The 19,917-nt window shown below is 46.1% G+C and overlaps 1 protein-coding gene across 3 annotated transcripts in view; it reads left to right on the top strand.

Moving 5' to 3' along the window:
* Positions 1-19,917, top strand: part of TMC6 (transmembrane channel like 6) — a 56,764-nt gene that overhangs the window by 17,511 nt on the left and 19,336 nt on the right. For 2 of the 3 annotated variants that reach the window (XM_040438717.1, XM_040438718.1), the window contains exons 3-11: positions 783-883; positions 5,926-6,003; positions 12,043-12,189; positions 14,520-14,625; positions 14,753-14,837; positions 14,924-15,178; positions 16,840-17,030; positions 17,123-17,267; positions 18,099-18,254. In XM_040438717.1, coding sequence (XP_040294651.1) covers positions 783-883; positions 5,926-6,003; positions 12,043-12,189; positions 14,520-14,625; positions 14,753-14,837; positions 14,924-15,178; positions 16,840-17,030; positions 17,123-17,267; positions 18,099-18,254 — 1,264 coding nt within the window. The remainder of the gene's footprint in view (positions 1-782; positions 884-5,925; positions 6,004-12,042; positions 12,190-14,519; positions 14,626-14,752; positions 14,838-14,923; positions 15,179-16,839; positions 17,031-17,122; positions 17,268-18,098; positions 18,255-19,917) is intronic. The other variant, XM_040438719.1, reaches the window with a different exon arrangement.

Genomic DNA, 19,917 nt, shown 5'->3' with positions numbered 1-19,917 from the left:
CGCCCTCTGCACTTTGACAGGGCCAGGCAGTGAAAATATCACAATGCCTCGTCCTGTTAATCAAAGTGCAGAGGGCGCGGCAGTTGCAAAGAGAGCTCATCTGTGCACATGTAACAGGTCAGCCAGTGCCATAGGTACAAAACTGCTGACAGATGCCCTTTAGGGTCTATTCACATGTTTGCATGAATGAGTCCGGATCCGTTCCTCAATTTTGCGGAACGGGTGCGGACCTATTCATTTTCATAGGGGCCGGAAAAGATGCAGACAGCACACGGTGTGCTGTCCGCATCCGCACTTCCGTTCCGCAAAAAAATAGAACATGTCCTATTCTTGTCCGCAGACACGGACAAGAAAAGGCATTTCTATTAAAGTGCCAGCCATGTGAGCTCCGCAAAATGCGGAACGCGCATGGTCAGTGTCCGTGTTTTGCGGACGTGTGAATGGACCCTTAAGTGTATCCTCCATCGGGGTAATATGATGGTCTTTGATGAATGGCCCCCAGTGGGTTTATGCACGTGGGCCAGATGCAGAAGCCTCGTCCATAGTACAATGGCCGTGCCGAAGTATTGCAGCCTAGTTCCCATTCACTTGTGTAGTGGCCCTGTCTATCTGTCAGGGCCTTCTGCTTCCAGCCCATCTACTGTTTAAACCTCTAAAGAAATTAGCGTTTTCCGGCTCTTTCTCCACACTATACAGAGTATGGGCGGTCAGCTTCTGGTATTGATGCGCCACTGCTGCAGATGTGTCCCTTGTAACTTCTCGCTGGTCTCTGTCCCCTGTAGTCCTTGTGATGAGCAGGACGTGCACCATTCCTTCAGCAGCGTCATTGAAGATGCAGAGACGGACACGCTACTTGAACTTCAGCCTCGCGGCCACCATGCAGGTATCCGTAGCCCCTAAAACATTTTCAATTGAGCCAAAACATGAGGTGATACTGCGTTCTATGGGATTCAGTAAATGGGCCGGTAACAAACCGGAAGAGACGGTTGAAATCTTGCATCTGCCTTCTGTCATAATGGGCATCTGTCAGCAGTTTTATACCTATGGCACTGGCTGACCTGTTACATGTGCACTTGGCAGCTGAAGACATCTGTGTTGGTTCCATGTTCATATGTGTCTGCATTGCTGAGAAAAAAGATGTTTTAATATATGCAAATGAGCCTCTAGGAGCAACGGGGGCGTTGCCGTTACACCTAGAGGCTCTGCTCTCTCTGCAACTGCAGCACCCTCCTTTGATAGGACCAGGCAGTGGAAATGTGATCACACCTGCCCTGTCAGCCAAGGTTCAGAGGGTGCGGCAGTTGCAGAGAGAGCAGAGTCTCTAGGTGTAACGGCAACGCCCCCATTGCTCCTAGAGGCTCATTTGCATATATTAAACCATGCTTTTTCTCAGCAATACAGGCACATATGAACATGGGACCAACACAGGTACCTTCAGCTGCCAAGCGCACATGTAACAGGTCAGCCAGTGTCATAGGTACAAAACTGCTGACAGATGCCCTTTAAAGAAGAGATGGATTGGATCTCTGGTACATGGCAGACAGAATTCCTTAGAGGGGTATTCCCATCTCAGACAATGAGGGCATATCGCTAGGATATGTCCCCATTGTCTGATAGGTGCAGGTCCCAACGATAACGAAGTAGGCAGCGCAGTGGCTGGAGGACCACCAAGAGCTGCTCCCTGCTGCTCCCATAGAAGTGAATGGGAGCGCACTGCGCATGCGCGGCCCATGCTCCCATTCATTTCTATGGGGCAGACTGAAATACCGGCGGGCCCATAGAAATGAATGGAGGGCAGTTTTGATAAATCTCCCCCATAGTAAGTAAGCATTTTTGGCTGCTGGTCTACCTTCTGATTTTGTGTGAAGTTGTGTTTATTAGTTTGGCACATGTTAAAGAGGACCTGTGGTACCCTCCTAGAACTCCGCACAGGCGCCATCCCTTTGCAGCCTCATCTCCTGTGACTCTGAGGTGTTCTCTTTTACTTGTAGCCTCTCCCGTTCAGTTGGTGTCCTTAGTTTTGGATTGTCAGTTGGCTGTCCCGAGTGTTCAGCGTCAATGAGGCGTCTCTTCAGCCATTGACCCCAAGAACTGGGGACCGTCCACCTGACAAGTCACCGATATCGGGCTGCCAAACAGGAGAGGCTATAAGAAGTCACAGAAGATACGGCTGCAAAGGTATGGAGCCCATTGGGAGTCCTATGAGGATGTGAGTGGCCCCCTTGAATGGGGTAGTCTGGGAAATACACCCCCTATTCATATACCCCATATGTATATTATAGACAGGACCCCCTCTGTGATCCAGAACTGAGAGTTGCAGTAGGAGCTGCTTCTTTTCTGGACAGTTCCATATATTGCAAGCACAATGATTACTCTGATAATACTACACGTATATTACTACTAATGTCTCCCATGCAACTGCCTGGCTACCTGCAGCTGCTGCTGGGGATGTTAGGAGCAGGGCCCCGGGGTGATAAGTAGAGCGTCCAGGGGGCCACATTTTGAAAGGAGTTGTCTATGATGAAACTTTGTCAGTTCTCCTGATATGTTCCTCTGTTATTCCTTTTGGAAATGTATAAATTGACAACTGGATTGTCCAATTGTGAAGGAAATGCCTGCAAAGGCTGACACTACCCAATCAGTGCTGTCACTATAGGGACACAACCTATAGTCTGTATGTAGTCTTGTGGAATACGGGTTAGGCTATGTTCGCATATCTGGTGAACTTATCCAGCAGGCTCTTCCGGTAGACGACACCCTGCCAGAGTTCACCAGGGCCGGTATTGCCGACGGATCCCTATTGACTATAATGGGATGTAGCGGCGATCGGGCTGCTTTCCAGCCTAACTGCCGGGTTTCGGCCAGACAAAAACCATTGCATGCAGCGGCCTTTGGTCTGGCTGACAGTCGGCATTTGTGCCGGATCAGGCAGGCGGATCATTTTGACAGAGATGTGAACGCCGCCTAAGAGTATACTCCCACCTGGCAGATTTGTCTCATTCGTCTGTAGAATTCCTGTAAAAACAACCACATTAAGGCGTCATGCACACGGCCGTTGTGCGGCCGTTCCATGCATTGAGGACCGCAATTGCAGTCCCCAAAGCACGGGCAGCATCCGTGCAGCGGGCCGGACCAATTCAACTTGAATGGGTCCGTGGTCTGTCCGCACCGCAAAAAAATAGGACATGTCCTATTTATTTGCAGTGCGGAATAACAGAAACAAACACCACAGAAGAACTCCGTAGTGCTTCCGGTGTTCCGTTTCGTGACTCCGTTCCGCATCTCCGAAATTGCGGACCCATTCAAGTGAATGAGTCCGCATACGTGATTCGGGGTGCACACGGCCAGTGGCCGTGGATCGCCGACCCCCCCGTTTGCGGGCCACAATACAGCCACGGCCGCCCAACGGCCGTGTGCATGAGGCCCATCAGGAAGGGATTCTCAGTTTCAGAAACTTCTGAGACAAATCTGCTGCGTGTGAATCCAGCCTACGAGTCTTTGGAGGGATTTATCTTGTAGAACGTTCTTGGACAGTCGGAGACGTTGATGGTTCATCGGCAGTGACTGAAAGCTCTGAGGGTATAATGGATTCCGATAAATATAAAATATGCATCGCTTTATGGATCAATGTTTCCTACAGTATATGGAGTCATAAATGCTTCTTTCACGTGATGTGCAGGACATTTCAAGAGGTTCAGTACATAATAAAGGTCCATTCAGACGACCATATTTTCGGTCCACATCCGATCCACATTTTTTACGGATTAGATGTGGTTCTATTAATTTCAGTGGTACAGGTAGATTAAAGGGGTTATGCCAAATATGAAAGTTACCCTTAGGGCTCAGTCACACGAACAGCGGGTCCACAAAATATGTGCCCCGGCCATTCTTGCACTACATCATGGAATGTGGAGCCGTTCACTTAAATGGGTGCGCAACCCGGAAGGTGCGGTTCAGAGCGGAGGCACGGAAGCACTACGGAGTGTTTCCGTGGTGTTTCTGTCCGTGCCTCTGCAGCTTAAAAAAAGTAGTGCATGCACTACTTTTTTCCGGTGCGGACCCCATTCAAGTGAATGGGTCCGCGTCCATATGCGGCGCCCCTACAGTCGGTGCCCGTGCATCGCGGACCACAATTTGCAGTCCGCAGCACAGGCTCAGCATGAGCCCTTACCCTCAGGATAGGGGATAACTAACTGGTAGGGTCCGACTGCTGGGACCCCCTCTGATCCTGAGAATGGTGGTTCCATGTTCCCGTCCTGATGGAGCAGCAGACTGAGCATGTGCACTGGCGCTCCATTCATCTCTATGGGAATTCCGAAAATAGCGGAGCGCTGTACTCGGCTGTCTCTCACAGTCCCATGGAGTATGAATGGAGCAGCCGTGCACATGCTCAGTCTGCTGCTCCATCAGGACGGGAACATGGCACCCCTTTCTCAGGATCAGAGGGGGCCCCAGCAGTCGGACACTACCAATCAGTTAGTTATCCCCTATTCCACGGACAGGCATAACTTTCATACAGTGCTTGGCACAACCCCTTTAGTGCGTTCCTCGACTGGGACAATTTCCACACTTTTGACAGCTATAAAACCTTAATTATAAAATACTAAATTATATAATACCCGTTATTTTCTGAAGGTCGACACCTCTCACATTTTCAAAATGACACTTTACCGTCAGTAGCTCCTTCAGCCAGTATTGCATAAAAGTGTATGTCTAAAAGTTCAGAATGTGAAAATTTCATAAATGCCACATAAAGTGGTTGTCTCTCATCTCATACATTGGCAGCATTTCGCTAGAAGATGCCACCAGTGTCAGATGGGTGTTGGTTCAACCTCTAGTATCTGTTCCTGTCTCCAGAATGAAGACTGACCTCTCTGTTCACCTCTATTGGACTGCCCAGCTATTTTTGAAACTCCTATAGAAGTGAATGGAGGGTAGCCGTACTTGCGCCATGATTCACTTTGAGGGGCCCGTTCTGGAGATACATTAGGTGTGGGTCTCAGAGGTAGGAGCTGCTCCCATCTGACATTGGTGTCATTCCCAAGTAGTAGGGAAAAATGTAAGGCGGCACTCACCATTTGGAGAAAACAGTTCCTTTATTTGTCTAAAAAAGACAATACATAGTTGGCAGGGGCCCTACTACTTGGGAATTATTGAGGACTATATTTTGGCTGAGCACCACGGATGATATAACTACACGGGTACATGGGATTGCCGGTTTATGTACAGTACAGACCAAAAGTTTGGACACACCTTCTCATTCAAAGAGTTTTCTTTATTTTCATGACTATCAAAATTGTAGATTCACACTGAAGGCATCAAAACTATGAATTTAAACATATGGAATTATATACATAACAAACAAGTGTGAAACAACTGAAAATATGTCATATTCTAGGTTCTTCAAAGTAGCGACCTTTGCTTTGATTACTGCTTTGCACACTCTTGGCATTCTCTTGATGAGCTTCAAGAGGTAGTCCCCTGAAATGGTCTTCCAACAGTCTTGAAGGAGTTCCCAGAGATGCTTAGCACTTGTTGGCCCTTTTGCCTTCACTCTGCGGTCCAGCTCGCCCTAAACCATCTCGATTGGGTTCAGGTCCGGTGACTGTGGAGGCCAGGTCATCTGGCGCAGCACCCCATCACTCTCCTTCATGGTCAAATAGCCCTTACTTTTTAAAGTTTTCCCAATTTTTCGGCTGACTGACTGACCTTCATTTCTTAAAGTAATGATGGCCACTTGTTTTTCTTTACTTAGCTGCTTTTTTCTTGCCATAATACAAATTCTAACAGTCTATTCAGTAGGACTATCAGCTGTGTATCCACCTGACTTCTTCTCCTCAACGCAACTGATGGTCCCAACCCCATTTATAAGGCAAGAAAACCCACTTAATAAACCTGACAGGGCTCATTTTTTTTTCTCCCCAGGGAATGGACATCAGCCGGTGGGTGACCACTACTCTGCCACCATGAGAATCCTCGCTAATATGCCCAGTCGTACTATAGGTAAGTGTGGCATCTTCAGGATGTCTGAGGGGGCCGATACCTTGCATAAAATGGGCAGAGGGCACAACTGTACATACGTGTGAATACCATGATTGTTGGAGGACAGAATATCTATATATTATCTTGTACCGAAGAAATGATTCCATACTTAAAGTTGAGTAACTTTCTACACACCATGGCCAAGATCTACTAAGCCTGTAGATGGTATAAGCTTAGACCTCCCCCAGATCTATCACAGGGGCTCAGGCTGGATGAAACATGTGGTCCAAAGACAGACCCTTTTCTCTGACCTTATATAAGCTATTGGTTGGCTTAGGCGCAATTCACACATCAGTCATTTGGTCAGTTACTTCCATCAGTTATGGCTCATTCACACAACCATATGAATGGGTCCACATGCGTTCTACAATTTTGCTGAACGGGTGCGGACCTGTTCACTTCAATGGGGCCGCAAAGATGCAGACAGCACACTGTGTGCTGTCTGCATCCGTATTTCCGTTCCACGGCCCCACAAAAATATAGACATTTCTATAATGGGCCGCCCGTTCCTTCTCGCAAATTACAGAACGCACACAGGCGGTATCCGTGTTTTGCAGATCCGCAATTTGCGGACCGCAAAACATGGCGCGGTCATGTGAATGCACGCATATCATGAGCCAAAACCAGTAGTGAAGCCTACTCAAAGATAAGGTATAATGGAAAGATCTGCACAAGTTCTGTGTTTTTGACCCGCACCTGGTTTTGGCCCAATATCACTGATGGAAATAACTGACCAAATAAATAGGTCTTAGTTTCAGATTGTCTGCATACAATGGTCTCTGGTACCTTACATTATAGAAAGTGTAGTCATCTGATGTAAAGAAATGTACAGGAACTCAGTTAATCTGTAACTGACGTGTCTGCCACCAATGGAGGAACATGGCCACTGATGGAAGATCGCAAAGAAAAAACAAATTGTCAGTACATCCTAGTGCACAGGTGCACGCTGCCATGGCTGGAAGCACAAAAGCAAAAAACAAACAATACAAAAGCACTCTGCAAACACAAATAATAAAGTAAATACAATAGTGCCATACCCACTATAGAAAATGTGGAATGCTAATTCTGCGTTATAAATATGAGATTCTTGGCAAATAAATTTTGTACCAAATTATGTGTGCCTGTCCGCCAACGTCAAGGTGATCTCTTTAGGACAGAAACCTACCGTTTTTTTCGCTTTATATGATGCACTTTTTCCCCCCAAAAGTGGGGGGAAAGTGGCCGTGCGTCTTAGGCCTCCTGCACACGAACGTGTGCGCCCAGTGGCCGTGCTGCGGGCCGCAAATTGCGGATCGCAGACACATTCACTTGAATGGGTCCGATCCACCCCTTTCGCAAAAAGATAGGACATGTTCTATCTTTTTGCGGAACGGAAGTACGGGACGAAACTCCACGGAAGCACTCCGTAGTGCTTCCGCAGGGTTCCGTTCCGTACTTCCATTCCTCATCTCCGGATTTGCGGACCCATTGAAGCAGACCCATTGAAGCAGACCCATTGAAGCATGCAGAATGCACACGAAACGGTGCCCGTGTACTGCGGATCCGTGTGTGCAGGAGGCCTTATACAGGCATAATAGGAGAGTGTGACGGCATGACGTGAACAGGGGTGTGCCGCGCTCTCCGCCCTACCCGCCCACCTCTCCTGCTTGCCCGCGGGTCTGTGCCGCTTGCGATGCCTGGGCGGCGGCTTGCTTCTGTCTCTGCCCCTGGGCTGCTGTGCCGTGTATGTCTGCCCCGGGACATCTGCAGTTATGATCCTCCCAGGGCTCGCTCCTGCCTCCCCGAGCCGCCTACATACACCCAGACCACACACTCCTCTGTCAGGCTTCCCCATTTTCATGAGAACCTCCTAGGGATAAAGTGTAGTGTCGGATCGGAGGTTCGCGATCGCAGGGATAAAGTGTAGTGTTGGATAGGAGCTTTACGATTGCACAAACGCGATTCTACACCTTGAACGAAGGGCCTATATATTTCTTATTATAGATTTCCCAACCCCAGTCAGTCTCTAATTCATCATGGTATCCTATTTTAATATGACATTATATGCATAGTGAGTACTGCAGATAAGCAATTACTGCTAGTTTAGCAAAGCAGCACTGCTAGGGGCTGCTGCATACCCTTTATATGTGATGGCTGGGCTGCTATAACTGGGGCCCAATATAATGGGGTCAGATCCCCCCCATAACAGAGTCATCCACAGATCCCCCAAAAAGTGTCTTCCACAAATCCCCCTATAACAGTGTCCTTCACAGATCCCCCTTAACGGTGTGCCATCCACAGACCTCCCATTAGTTCAAAAGCCACTAAAAGCACACCATTAGGTTCAAAATATTTTATTTTCTTAATTTCCTCCACAAAAACCTAGGTGCGTCTTATAAAGCGAAAAATACGGTAAATACTGGTGCCATACTGACCTCCCCTAAATTCAGGGAATGCAGGTAGTGCTGAGCCCACACTATATTATACCTCTTTGGTGCCCCACTGATGGAGGATCCCGTCCATCAGCGGCCTCCATTCACTTATACTGGGGACGGACAGGGGAAAGGAGCGCATGTGCAGTCTGTCCTCAGTATAAGTAAATGGAGGCCGCTGATGGACGGGATCAGAGGTCATGCTCCCAGCGCAGCACAGAGGTCAGGAGACCTGCCTGTAAAGATGGATTAATCTTATTAAACTATTGGACATCAGAGCTGACCGTACTAGCTGCATGCATGCGCTGTTCCCAACACGTGTGCAGCCAGTAATGTAAACTGGCCAGCCTCTTTAAAAAGGCATCTGTCAGCAGATTTGTACCTATGCCACTGGCTAACCTGGTACACGTGAGCTTGGCAGCTGAAGACATCTGTGTTGGTCCCATGTGCATATGTGCCTGCATTGCTGAGAAAAATGATGTTTTAATATATGCAAATGAGCCTCTAGGAGCAATGGGGGCGTTACCGTTACACCTAGAGGTTCCGCTCTCTCTGCAACTGCCGCACCTTCTCCACTTTGGCTGATGGGGCCAGGCGTGATCACGTTTAGGGTCCACTCCCACGTCCGTAGGTGTCTTGTGGATCCGCAAAACGCGGACACCGGCAATATGCGTTCCGCATTTTGCAGTCCGCACACCGCCGGCACTATAATAGAAAATGCCTTTTCTTGTCCGCAGTTGCGGAATTGCAGATCCGGAAGTGCGAATACAGAAATGCGGATGCGGACAGCACATAGCATCCCTTCCGGCCCCATTGAAAATGAATAGGTCCGCAAAATCCAGAACGGATCCGGAAAAAAATTGCGGACGTGTGAATGGACCCTAACACTGTCTGGTTCTGTCAATCAAAGTGCAGATGGTGCTGTAGTTGCAGAGAGAGCTGAGCCTCTAGGTGTAATGACAACGCCCCCGTTGCTCCTAGAGGCTCATTTGCATATCATAAAACATAACTTTTCTCAGCAATGCGGGCACATATGAACATGGAACCAACACAGACGTCTTCAGCTGCTAAGTGCACAGTCATAGGTACAAAACTGCTGACAGATGCCCTTGAAACATACACCTGACATGTCTGTTTTAGTAAATACTTGTATTCCCCATGAAATAACAATTCTGCGTCATCTCTTCTTAGAACGCTATATTGTGCTATTCCTCTTAGAAATATATGTATAAACAGTTGGCCATTGCTCTCACAATGTAGCGTTCTCAGAAAAGATGAGTAACAATTGTAATATTATGCGGAATGACAATGATTTACTAGAACAGACCCGTCAGCAGAGGTGACAGATCCTGTGAGTCACATGACACTTCCCTTGTGATCTTTCCTATTTACACATTGCACAACCCAATGTATGTTCAACCCTAGTCTAACATCAGTGCAGCAAGTCTCCTAACAGCCGAGCGAGTGGGGATATACCGAGGCGAGGCTAAGGGGAGCATGGCGGCTCGCTGGTTAACTACTAGTTCAGGGGTCCCGAATCCAAATGGAGTCACTTCTGAGCAGAGTGTGCAAACTCCCCTTGTATTGCAGACCCCCTGAATACATAGAATAGGTCAGTGCACAGATGAGATGGATATAAGAAGATTAGGGAGTGGACAGAGGTCGTAGGAAATGATCTTTCACCAGGGTAAAGTGATGACTCCTAAAAATTTTTGGTAAAGAGATAGTTATATTTAAAGGGGTTATCCCAATATTAATGTAAAAAATGAAAATCAAACGCCATATAGTCCATGACTATCCTCTAGAACCAGCCCTGTACCTCACACGGATCCAGAGGGTGTCCTTTCTGCTGCAGCTTTCTCCCCATCACAATTCAGGAGGCAGTTGAAGAATGGAACGGAGCATGTGTGTCCACCTCAGTGAAGTGGACAGAGAAATAAAATGAATAAAAAAACAGCAGGTGGCGCTATACAGATACATTTTATTGAATAACACATGCATTTGCAAAAGTATTCAGATCCAGGTGTCGGAGAATATGTTTTTGTGGGACAACTTCTTTAACAGTAAATAGCCCCTCACAGATTTTCCCCCTTCCCGTTAGCAACATGACACATGTACGGTGGCGGTCGTCTAAGGGTTAAAGGGGATTTCTAATGCTTGGGTCAGGGACCCTATTAATGTGGCAGAGGATGTTGCTGCTGCTGCTGGGAAACTGTAGTATTACATGGCAGCCGGTCCGTGTAGTACGGATATGGTCTGCCAAAATAGAGCATCTCTCCATTCTTACTCCTAAGAGAGGAGGACCCCCACTATGAGGTCTATATGGCCTAATAGGGTATATGGGGGCAGAGGTTGCATCATGATACAAATTTTAAGTTTTGTAAGCTTGAAGTTGCATATGCTTCTGATCGTGTGGGAGGGTCAGCTTGTCTGTGTCTAACCCTAGATAACTGCGCACAAGCTGGGATGTAACTGGAACTTGAGCTCGTAATTTCATCGATTTTAGCTGTGCTTCCTCTAAGGGCTCATGCACACGACTGTATGTATTTTGCAGTCCGCAAAAAAAGTATCCGTACCGGACTTCCGTGTGCATTCCGTATTTTACGGAACAGCTGGCCCCTAATAGAACAGTCCTATCCTTGTCCGTTATGCAGACAATAATAGGACATGTTCTATTCGTTTGAGGAAAAGACATACGGAAACGGAATGCACACGGAGTAACTTCCATTTTTTTGCGGACCCATTGAAATGAATGGTTCCTCATACGGTCCACAAAAAGAAAATACGTTTGTGTGCATGAGGCCTAAGACTGCAAGATCTGAAAGGGAGAATGAAGCACTGCCTGGTGAAAGCGGGATACAGCACCCGCAACAGGCTGTTCATTTGTGCTGCACAGCACTACCATAGGTCAATGCAATGTGATAGACTAGCCGTGTCGCAAACCTGAAATTTTCTATTTTTTCTGGACAACATATGCCAAAATCACGGACAGGCAACATTCTTGACAGGTTGGAAACCCGCAATGATAAAGATTATAAATAATACATATCTATGGCTCAATAAACTGATACGAAAGCATTGTAAGTCTTTAGTGTGAGACTGTGAGCCCTAAAATGATGATAATTGGTCACCATGATCTGCTCAAAGTACCACCAGAGACAAAAAAAATTACGGACACCTCTACCTGTAATTTTGTTTTTCACGGACAGTGGAAAAACTGCCCTATTTTTATGGACTGTCCAGGAATTCTTGGACGGTTGGCAACCCTGGTGACTAGCGAGTGTGGCGGTCTGTGCGAGGTAGTAAAGAAGGTTATGTACAGTGCTGAGGACGGTATGACCAGGTATACCAGGAGAAGAGGTGGGAGTAATCTGGTTATGGATATGATATGCCCGGCTCAACACTATAACTAGCACGGCTTACCAATAAAAAATGAAAAAGTTGCCCCTGACACAAATAAATAGAGCAGTTTGGGTAGATTTTGGGCAGCAATTAGTTGAACTATTTTTTGCCTTTTGATATTGCCTCTAAATGTGCAAGATAAGTGGTTCTCATTCACATTCTCTTTCCTTTCAAACCTATTCTAAAGGGCGCTGTAAAGGGGGGATGCTGTCCGAATATGTTAACCGCACTGTGAGGAGGCGACGGTCCAAGAAGCGGCCATCGCTGTACAGTATGGAGCGCAGTGCCAGACCCAGCATCAGGCAGAGGGACCCATCTGTAGACGCGGAGGAAGGTAAGGAGAGCGGAAGAGGAAATGGGCCCTTGTCAAGACTGGACAATACCGAAAAGGGTGAAGGTTGCTGTATGTAATACAGCATACTATATATAACACACAATACTACTGTATTGTAGTGTCTTAAAGGGGTTGTCCGGGACATATCCCCATTTTCACCCAGGTGCAGGACAAAGGCTTTTTTTTTTGGAGATCCGGTGACGTACCTGGCTCTCCATGGGGACTGCTAGGCAGAGGCTTCCGCCTAGTAGCGACCCCGGTGACGTCACCAGCACTGATGGGCAGGCTTTAGCGCTGCCCTAGCCTGTAAAATGGCTAGTGCATCACTAAAGCCCGCCCGTCTGTGCCGGCGACGTCACCGGCAACACTGCTTGGCGGAAGCCTCCACCTAGCAGTGTGAAAATATTATCAAGCAAGCTCTTGCCCTGTGATCCAGCGCAGGGCAAGGGAGAGCATCGGAGCATGAAAGGCTCCGATGCTCATGTCAGAGGGGCCGGAGGGGTGACAACCCCTTTAATGCCAGGACAACCCCTTTAATGCCTATCAGTCTCTTACTGACAGGCAGTCTTTTAGGTCCTGCCCTAATAGGCAAATGCACATGGCAGACACCGACACCTATATTAGGCTCCCGGCTGCTATAATCCATTGGGAACCAGTGATTGCGTCACTGGAGTAACGGAGGGAGAGAGGCTGACACCCACTGTGGACAGTGCGGGCATTACTTCTGAACCTGCACCATCCATGCGTTATAACTAGGATTTGCTAATTGCAGATTTATCAATAATATTTTGTACAATATCGGGCACTTGTGGTAGTCCGACCACATGGCCTGTTTCTCAACCTGATCGTTAGATTGATCACCCATAAAGTCAGCCAAGGTGTAGAGTCCACTTACTGAACAGAAGAGAAGGACTTGGGTATTCTGGTTACAGCTAAGCTCAGTACTCAATGCCAGGCAGCAGCTGCAAAAGCAAATACGATTTTAGGTTGTATAAAAAGAGAGAGAAAAACCTGTGATCTCAATGTATTATTAGCTCTTTATAAACCCCTTGTAATCTATATCTCGATCTTGGGATTAAGTTTTGGGTTCCACATTGTAAAAAAATATATACAGGAACGCTGGAAAGTGTTCAGAGACAGGTGACCGGATCATTATTATTGGGATGGAAGGTCTTTCTTATAATGATAGGCTGGAGAAAATGGGCCTGAGCAAATTGGTTTGTCTCTGTACGTACTAACCCAATTTGTTCTAAATATTATCTTTTCTGTGGTCTCTAACACGCAGTTAAAATGTATTCTTTCCAATGAGGCCATATTATGATGGCCGCCAGTCTCGTGAGAAAGTCTTAATCTCACGCATGCGCCGTTACTGTGAGTAGCAGGCATGCACCAATATAAAATATTATAAATCTGAACCCGGGATATGTGGAAACGCCCCACAATCACAACGAATCAGAGTTTGTATTTGTAATAAAGTAACGGCGCATGTGCAAGATAAAGACGTTTTTGTAAAACCGCTGCCCATCTTAATAAGGCCTTATAATATTCATAACGAATTGGGTTTGTCTGTAGCGGAACACACTGATTCGGTCATCACTAGTATATATAGTTGTGTGGTCAGGACCAGGGGCGTAGCTAAAGGCTCATGGGCCATGGTGCAAGAGTTCAGCTTGGGCCCCCCTTCACTCAGTAGTTTTTGGTGGTCAGGGGGAAGGGAAGCACATAGTCTTTGTGCTGCCTGAGGCAAACGACCCCCCCCCCCCCCATGCCAAATTCTTGACCTAACCCTTTCCTTCCAGCCAGAGGTGTAACTTGACCAGCATGCACTTTCTATAATACCGGTGTCTTCTTATGTAGCAAAAGGGTCTTTAGGCCCCCTCAGGCTCCTGGGCCTGGTAGCAACTGCTACCTCTACACCCCTATAGCTAAGCCCCTGGTCAGGACAAAGAACTGGCACAGGATTAGTTGTTCAAAGGATGATACTCCAGGAGGAGATACTCCTGATATGTGGACGTGAGGTGATTTAGACATGAATACAGGAAAGGATTATTTACGGTTAGAGCAGCCAGACTATAGAATGCCCTACCCCAAGAGGTAGTAATGGCAGATACTATGTCAGGATGTAGATGCTTCTCTAAGAGCAAATGGCATTGATGGTTCTAATTAATCTAACAAATAATTTTGTATAATTGACCAGGAAAGGTTGGACTTGACCAGGAAAGGTTGGACTTGATGGACCTGTGTCCTTATCCAATCTATGTAACTGTGTATGTAACAACATGGTATCAGCATATCTAGACGACTGACTAAAAATGTTATCCTTCTACAAGAACATCAAAGATTACTGGCGTCAGAACTGCAGAAGACCTCAGGAGCCCAGCGAATCCGACTGCTTAAGAGCTTCCCGTTGAGCCTTCGTGTGAAAAGAGAGTTGAGGTGAGGGGTCATTTCTCGCTTGTAGGACACCTCCATAGAATATGTGGTATATCTGGAAAGTGGGAATGTCACGTGAGTCCTGTATTTTCTTTAGTCCATCACTGAAACTACTTCTTACCTGGTTCAGGTACCTGACATTGGATGGTGGCGGAAGTTGGATGGTGGGAAATGTTAACCCTTGTTGCAGCGTTCCATGCGATTGCCTCAGCCTGGTGAGACACAAGGAGCATTGCTCTGGGATTTAGTATTATTGTACTCTGTTTTTGTCTTTTTAGATATATTTTTTTCTTCTCTACAGGCCACTCATAGATGCTGGCTCTCGTTGCTTTCAGCACTTTATGCTTTGCGACCCTGGCATGCAGCTCTGAAGCAGATTGGAGGAAGATTTGGATCCAGTGTTCTTTCCTATTTTCTCTTCCTGAAAACTCTTCTAGGGTTTAACCTCTTCATGAGCCTTTTGTGCCTGTTGTTCATTGTCACCCCCCAGGCTGTGCATCCTCACGGGTCACCAAACGTGAGAACCTTTACTAGTCTGGAGCTTCTCACAGGAGCGGTAAGTGTATATATATGACTCAAGCATTGTAATAATTTGCACTCATGTACTCCATTCACTTCAGATATGCATGCAAAGGCCAAGCATACCAGCGTGGTTTTCCAAGGATAGCCTAAGTACAGTAGAGTTTGTGTGCCAGTCTATTCAGCGGCCAGTTTTATCTCTTTTTTTTTAATTTATTTTTATATTTTCCCACACTTGACGCTTGGACCGCCATGATTACTAAAACCAGGGTCCCAAACCCCCGTTTCTCCTCCTTGCATGACCCCAGTGAGGGAGATTTTGAGTGGAGCAGTGGTGGAGCATGTGCGGTGCCACTCCATAGTCTGTGTATACAATGCTCCACTGTCTCCATCAGCCCTATAGACATTGAAAGAAGCTAATGCTCCAATGAAACTCCTACTTGGAAGAACAAGGGGTTCAGAACAGTAGGGGTCTCAAAGGTGAGGTCACCAGCGATCAGACCTTTATTACCTATTCTAGGAAAAAACTTGTAAGTGGCCTATAACAAGTTCTTCCATAGTCATCGTCAGAAACAACCCAAAGAGTTACCAGTTTTTCAGGGGCTCTGCTTTTGGAATTTGTGTACCCCTTTGCAGTGCATTCAGCAAGAGACAGGCTGAGGGGAGAGGCCTAGCTCAAGGTTAGTTGCTCACATGGCCAGGTCTCCTATTGCAGACCTAGCAGCAACAGGGGAGGGTTTCTGCTGCAGCAAGCTGCCTCCCAGGGGATCAGAACAGATATTGAATATTATATATATTATTATTATTATTATATTAGAGAAGAAAAGAAAAAAAGCAGCACACATTAAACGCAGGTGCAAGTCCTTATAGGGGCCTGTGACCAAGGTCCCAAGTACATATAGAAGAAAAAAGGCAGCACTCCAGATTAGTGAAAAAAAGTGGATTATTATTATTATATTATATTTTTTATATATATATTTTTTTACTATTTTAATTGCTATATTGTTCAGTTTAGGATCAATGGGGGGTATTAAGTATTTTTTATTTTTGTATATATAAAGGCCTTGTCCAAGATAATTAGAAATCTCATACAAGCCTCTGAATGTTAATTAAATAAAATAAAAAATGATGCTATACTTGGGGCTGAGACATACGACCACATCAGTCAGGAAACAGGGCCCGTGTGTTGACAGCATCTCCCAGATGGACTGTGGCACCCCTGACCCGAACTGACTGCATCATAGTAATTTATGATACAGCCTGTCTCCCATCTGATCACAGGTCTATTGTACTGTATTCACATTACGATGATAACGTGAGCACAGTACAATAGACCCGCGATCAGATAGGAACTGACTGTATTAGAAATCACTATGATGCAGTCAGTTCAGGTCAGGGATGCTGCAGTCGGTCCATGAGATGTGGCTGACACATGGCATCGGTTTCCCGGACTGAGCGCGGTCACATAAATCAGCCCTAACCTCTTTATCTGGTGCTGTTCTCTGTAGTACTGATCTGGTCCTGACGCTGCTTGTTCACAGACTGCAGCGGTAACATGCATGCATATGGCACATGGCTGCTGCAGCCAATCACTGTCCTCAGAGGTATTTTAATTATCTTAGAAAACCCTGTTAATGTATCTTTAATCTGTTTCACCTACATCTTCTTCTCTAAAACCATTTTTTTCTTTGTTTTTAGGGTTATTTTACCAATACAGTCATGTATTATGGTTATTACAGCAACTATACCCTGAATGATGACTGTTCCTCAAGGCCCAATACTTCTGAGTGTCCAGTGGACAAGGTCTGGCTTCCATATCACATGCCCCTGGCCTACCTTTTCACTGTAGGGGTTGGTTTCCTGAGCACATGTATTATATTGGTGTACAGGTATGAGGACAGTTTGGCATCTTACACCAGGCATTTTGTATTTTTGGATGTTTTCTTCCATGCCTACCATTTTCAGTTTTTGGTTTTTTTAGGATGTCTTGTTCGTTTGGTGAAAGTTTCAGAGTGGGGTTCTTCTCTGGAGGCTTGGCTCTAAAAGTTTTCGGCTCTTGGGATTTTAAAGTTAACAGGATCCATTGTGTGCAGAGACATAAGGAGAATATTCGTATGCAGCTGAAGGTAAAGTCAGTCCCCGGGAAGGTGCTTTAGCCTGTTACATTCCACATAATGGTGATGGCAGATTTCATTAAAACGATTGTGAGATTATAGGGTGGCATTTAAAGGTGCACTAAACTATTTAAAGGGTTGTCTCACAATGATAATCCTTGTCCATAGGCTTGCAAGGACACATGGATACCTTGGGAGTGGGGCCAAGCAGAGCGCCCCTATGTAAGAATGTCTCTCACTATGGCGGCCGTGGCCCGTCCATGCATGTAATGCTACATTTTCCCAGGATTCCTCCCAGCCATAGCAGCTGATCACTGCCTACTAGAAAAGTTGGCAATCTCGCATACATGGCCGCCAAGCCACTGGTTGGAAATGCTTGTTTAAAAGTACATAGAGGGTCACTTATTAACCAGAAATACGCCTATATTAGGCGTATTTCTGGCACAGATTGCGGCGCAAAGGTCCTTTGCACCACAATCGATGACTTAATTGGTTTAAAAAAGTGGGCGGAGAAGGCAGGCCTGCCTCATTTACCATTTTCTACGCCTGGTTTAGGCATTGAAAATGGTCTAAATGTAAGAAAGCTGGCTTACATTTCAAAGTGGCGGTGGCGCCTCTTCTTAACTCCAGCGGATCCACCGCCAGAACAGGGCTTTATTAAGACTGGCGTCTAAAATATCGGTCTTCATAAATGTGCCTCATGGTTTTCCAGAGAGCTCCATCGAGTTATCAGAACATCATTTATCTACAATTGTTCTCTGTTTTATATTACCAGTAAACTGCACTGTAGTCATTTACAGGAGGTTACGTATGGTTTTTATAAGTCTGTGATACTTCATTCAGGAGTTATTGAGTGAGCGTCGTCCGGATGAGCATAATCATTACTTCAGGAAGAAGGTCCAACACGTGTGCGTCCTCGTCTTCTCGTGGGTGTTGTGCGCGGGCAGTTGGTTGGGATCCGCACTGGCAGTACACCTCATTTCAGAACGGCTACACAAGGTCAGTGCTGAGTCACCTCTGTATGTAGAGTTTGCATTTGGTATCCCCGCAATGCCTGAACTATTAAAATTAAAAAATTTCATGCATGGTGAACAATGTAAGGAGAGAAAAAAAAAAAAAAGCACAATATGCTGTTTTGTTGTTTTTTGTCACCTTCTCGCCCAGAAAAGGTTAATAAAAAGTGATTAAAAAGTTCTATATACCGGAAAATGGTACCAATAAAAACTAAAGGTCATCCCACAAATAATCAAGCCCTCACATAGCTCTATGGAAATATCAAATGGTTATGAGCACCAGAATATCGAGAGGAAAATATTTTTTTTTCAAAAAGTTATTTTCTTAAAAGCAGTAAAACAATAGAAATGATGAAGTTTGGTATTGCAGTAATCATACTGACCCACAGAATAGGGTGGTCATGTCAATTGTAGCACACAGTGAACAAAATAAAAACAAAACCCATAAAACTATGGCGGAATAGTTTTTTTATTACACCACACAAAGATTTTTATTCTTTTTCCAATACAAGATATGGTCTATTAAACGCTAATGGGGCTAATAAAAAATACAACATATGATGCAAAAATATAAACCATCATTTGGCTATGTAAATGGTAAATGTAAAAACCTACGGCTCATGGAAGGTGGGGAGGGAAAAAAAACGAAAGCGCAAGAATTAAAATTGTCCTAACCTCAGACATTGTCATCAATGTCAGATAGGTGCGGTGTGGGATCTGCTCCCGTCTTCAGGGCCCCCTAATGTGAAGGGAGACCAGCCAAGGATGCTGTCATGCCCTGCTCTGACTATGTGCGGAGGTCGGCCAGAATAGCAGCACGTGTTTAGTTTTGTTTTGTTTTGGAGTCGTGCTGAACCCGCCTCCCATCAGGTGCACTGGGTGGGGTCACTGGTTTAAATATCACTCTAGTCCAGTGTTCTGAGCGGGTTATAGAAATCAGTCTGGCCTTGGAATCAAGGAAGGTAGGTTGTCTGTTCCAGCTCAGAAAAGATAAGTGTGGTTTCAGTTTTTGTTGATTGCTGTCTAGGTTGTGTTTGTGTCATCTTTCCCATCCAGGTTCTGTGCGAGCAGGCTGCTCCGTTTCCCCTTTTCACCATCTCAGGGAATCTAGGGTGTTTTAGCCCAGGCACGAGGACACATCATTTCTACCTTCAAGGTCTGAATGTGGGCTGAGCAGTGCAGGGAAAGAGGTCAGGGTTTAGCTAGGAGGTGACCCTTCCCCTGCTTCTCGCCTAGAGCCTGGTTGTTGGTTTATCTGTGTGTCTGAGTTCCCCGTCCGCCGTGACAGATGCACAGTCACCCTCAATATACCGCTCATTTCTGTAAACAGCTGAGCGATATATAGAGTCTGCTGTTCATCCACCACTATGGGACTTCCAAATATAGCCAAGCACGCTTGCTTGGCTATTTTCAGGACTCCCATAGCACTGAATGGAGAGCATGCCTTGTACGCACTGTGTGCTATCCATCGCTTTGGGGGCCCCATTCTAGATATCGGAGCAGGTCTCAGAGGTGGGACCCGCACCTATCTGCCATTGATGGCATATCCTAATGATCAATGTCTGTGATGGGACAACTCCTTTAAGGGGCGTAGTGTAACTGGCTACTACCAGGTATCCATCTTCTAAATGTAAGTTATTTGCAAGGAA

The sequence above is a fragment of the Bufo bufo genome, chromosome 6 (assembly GCF_905171765.1).
Source record: "Bufo bufo chromosome 6, aBufBuf1.1, whole genome shotgun sequence".
Taxonomy (NCBI): Eukaryota; Metazoa; Chordata; class Amphibia; order Anura; family Bufonidae; genus Bufo; species Bufo bufo.
Note: the sequence above shows the minus strand (reverse complement) of the source record. Positions and strands in the feature narration are given on the sequence as shown.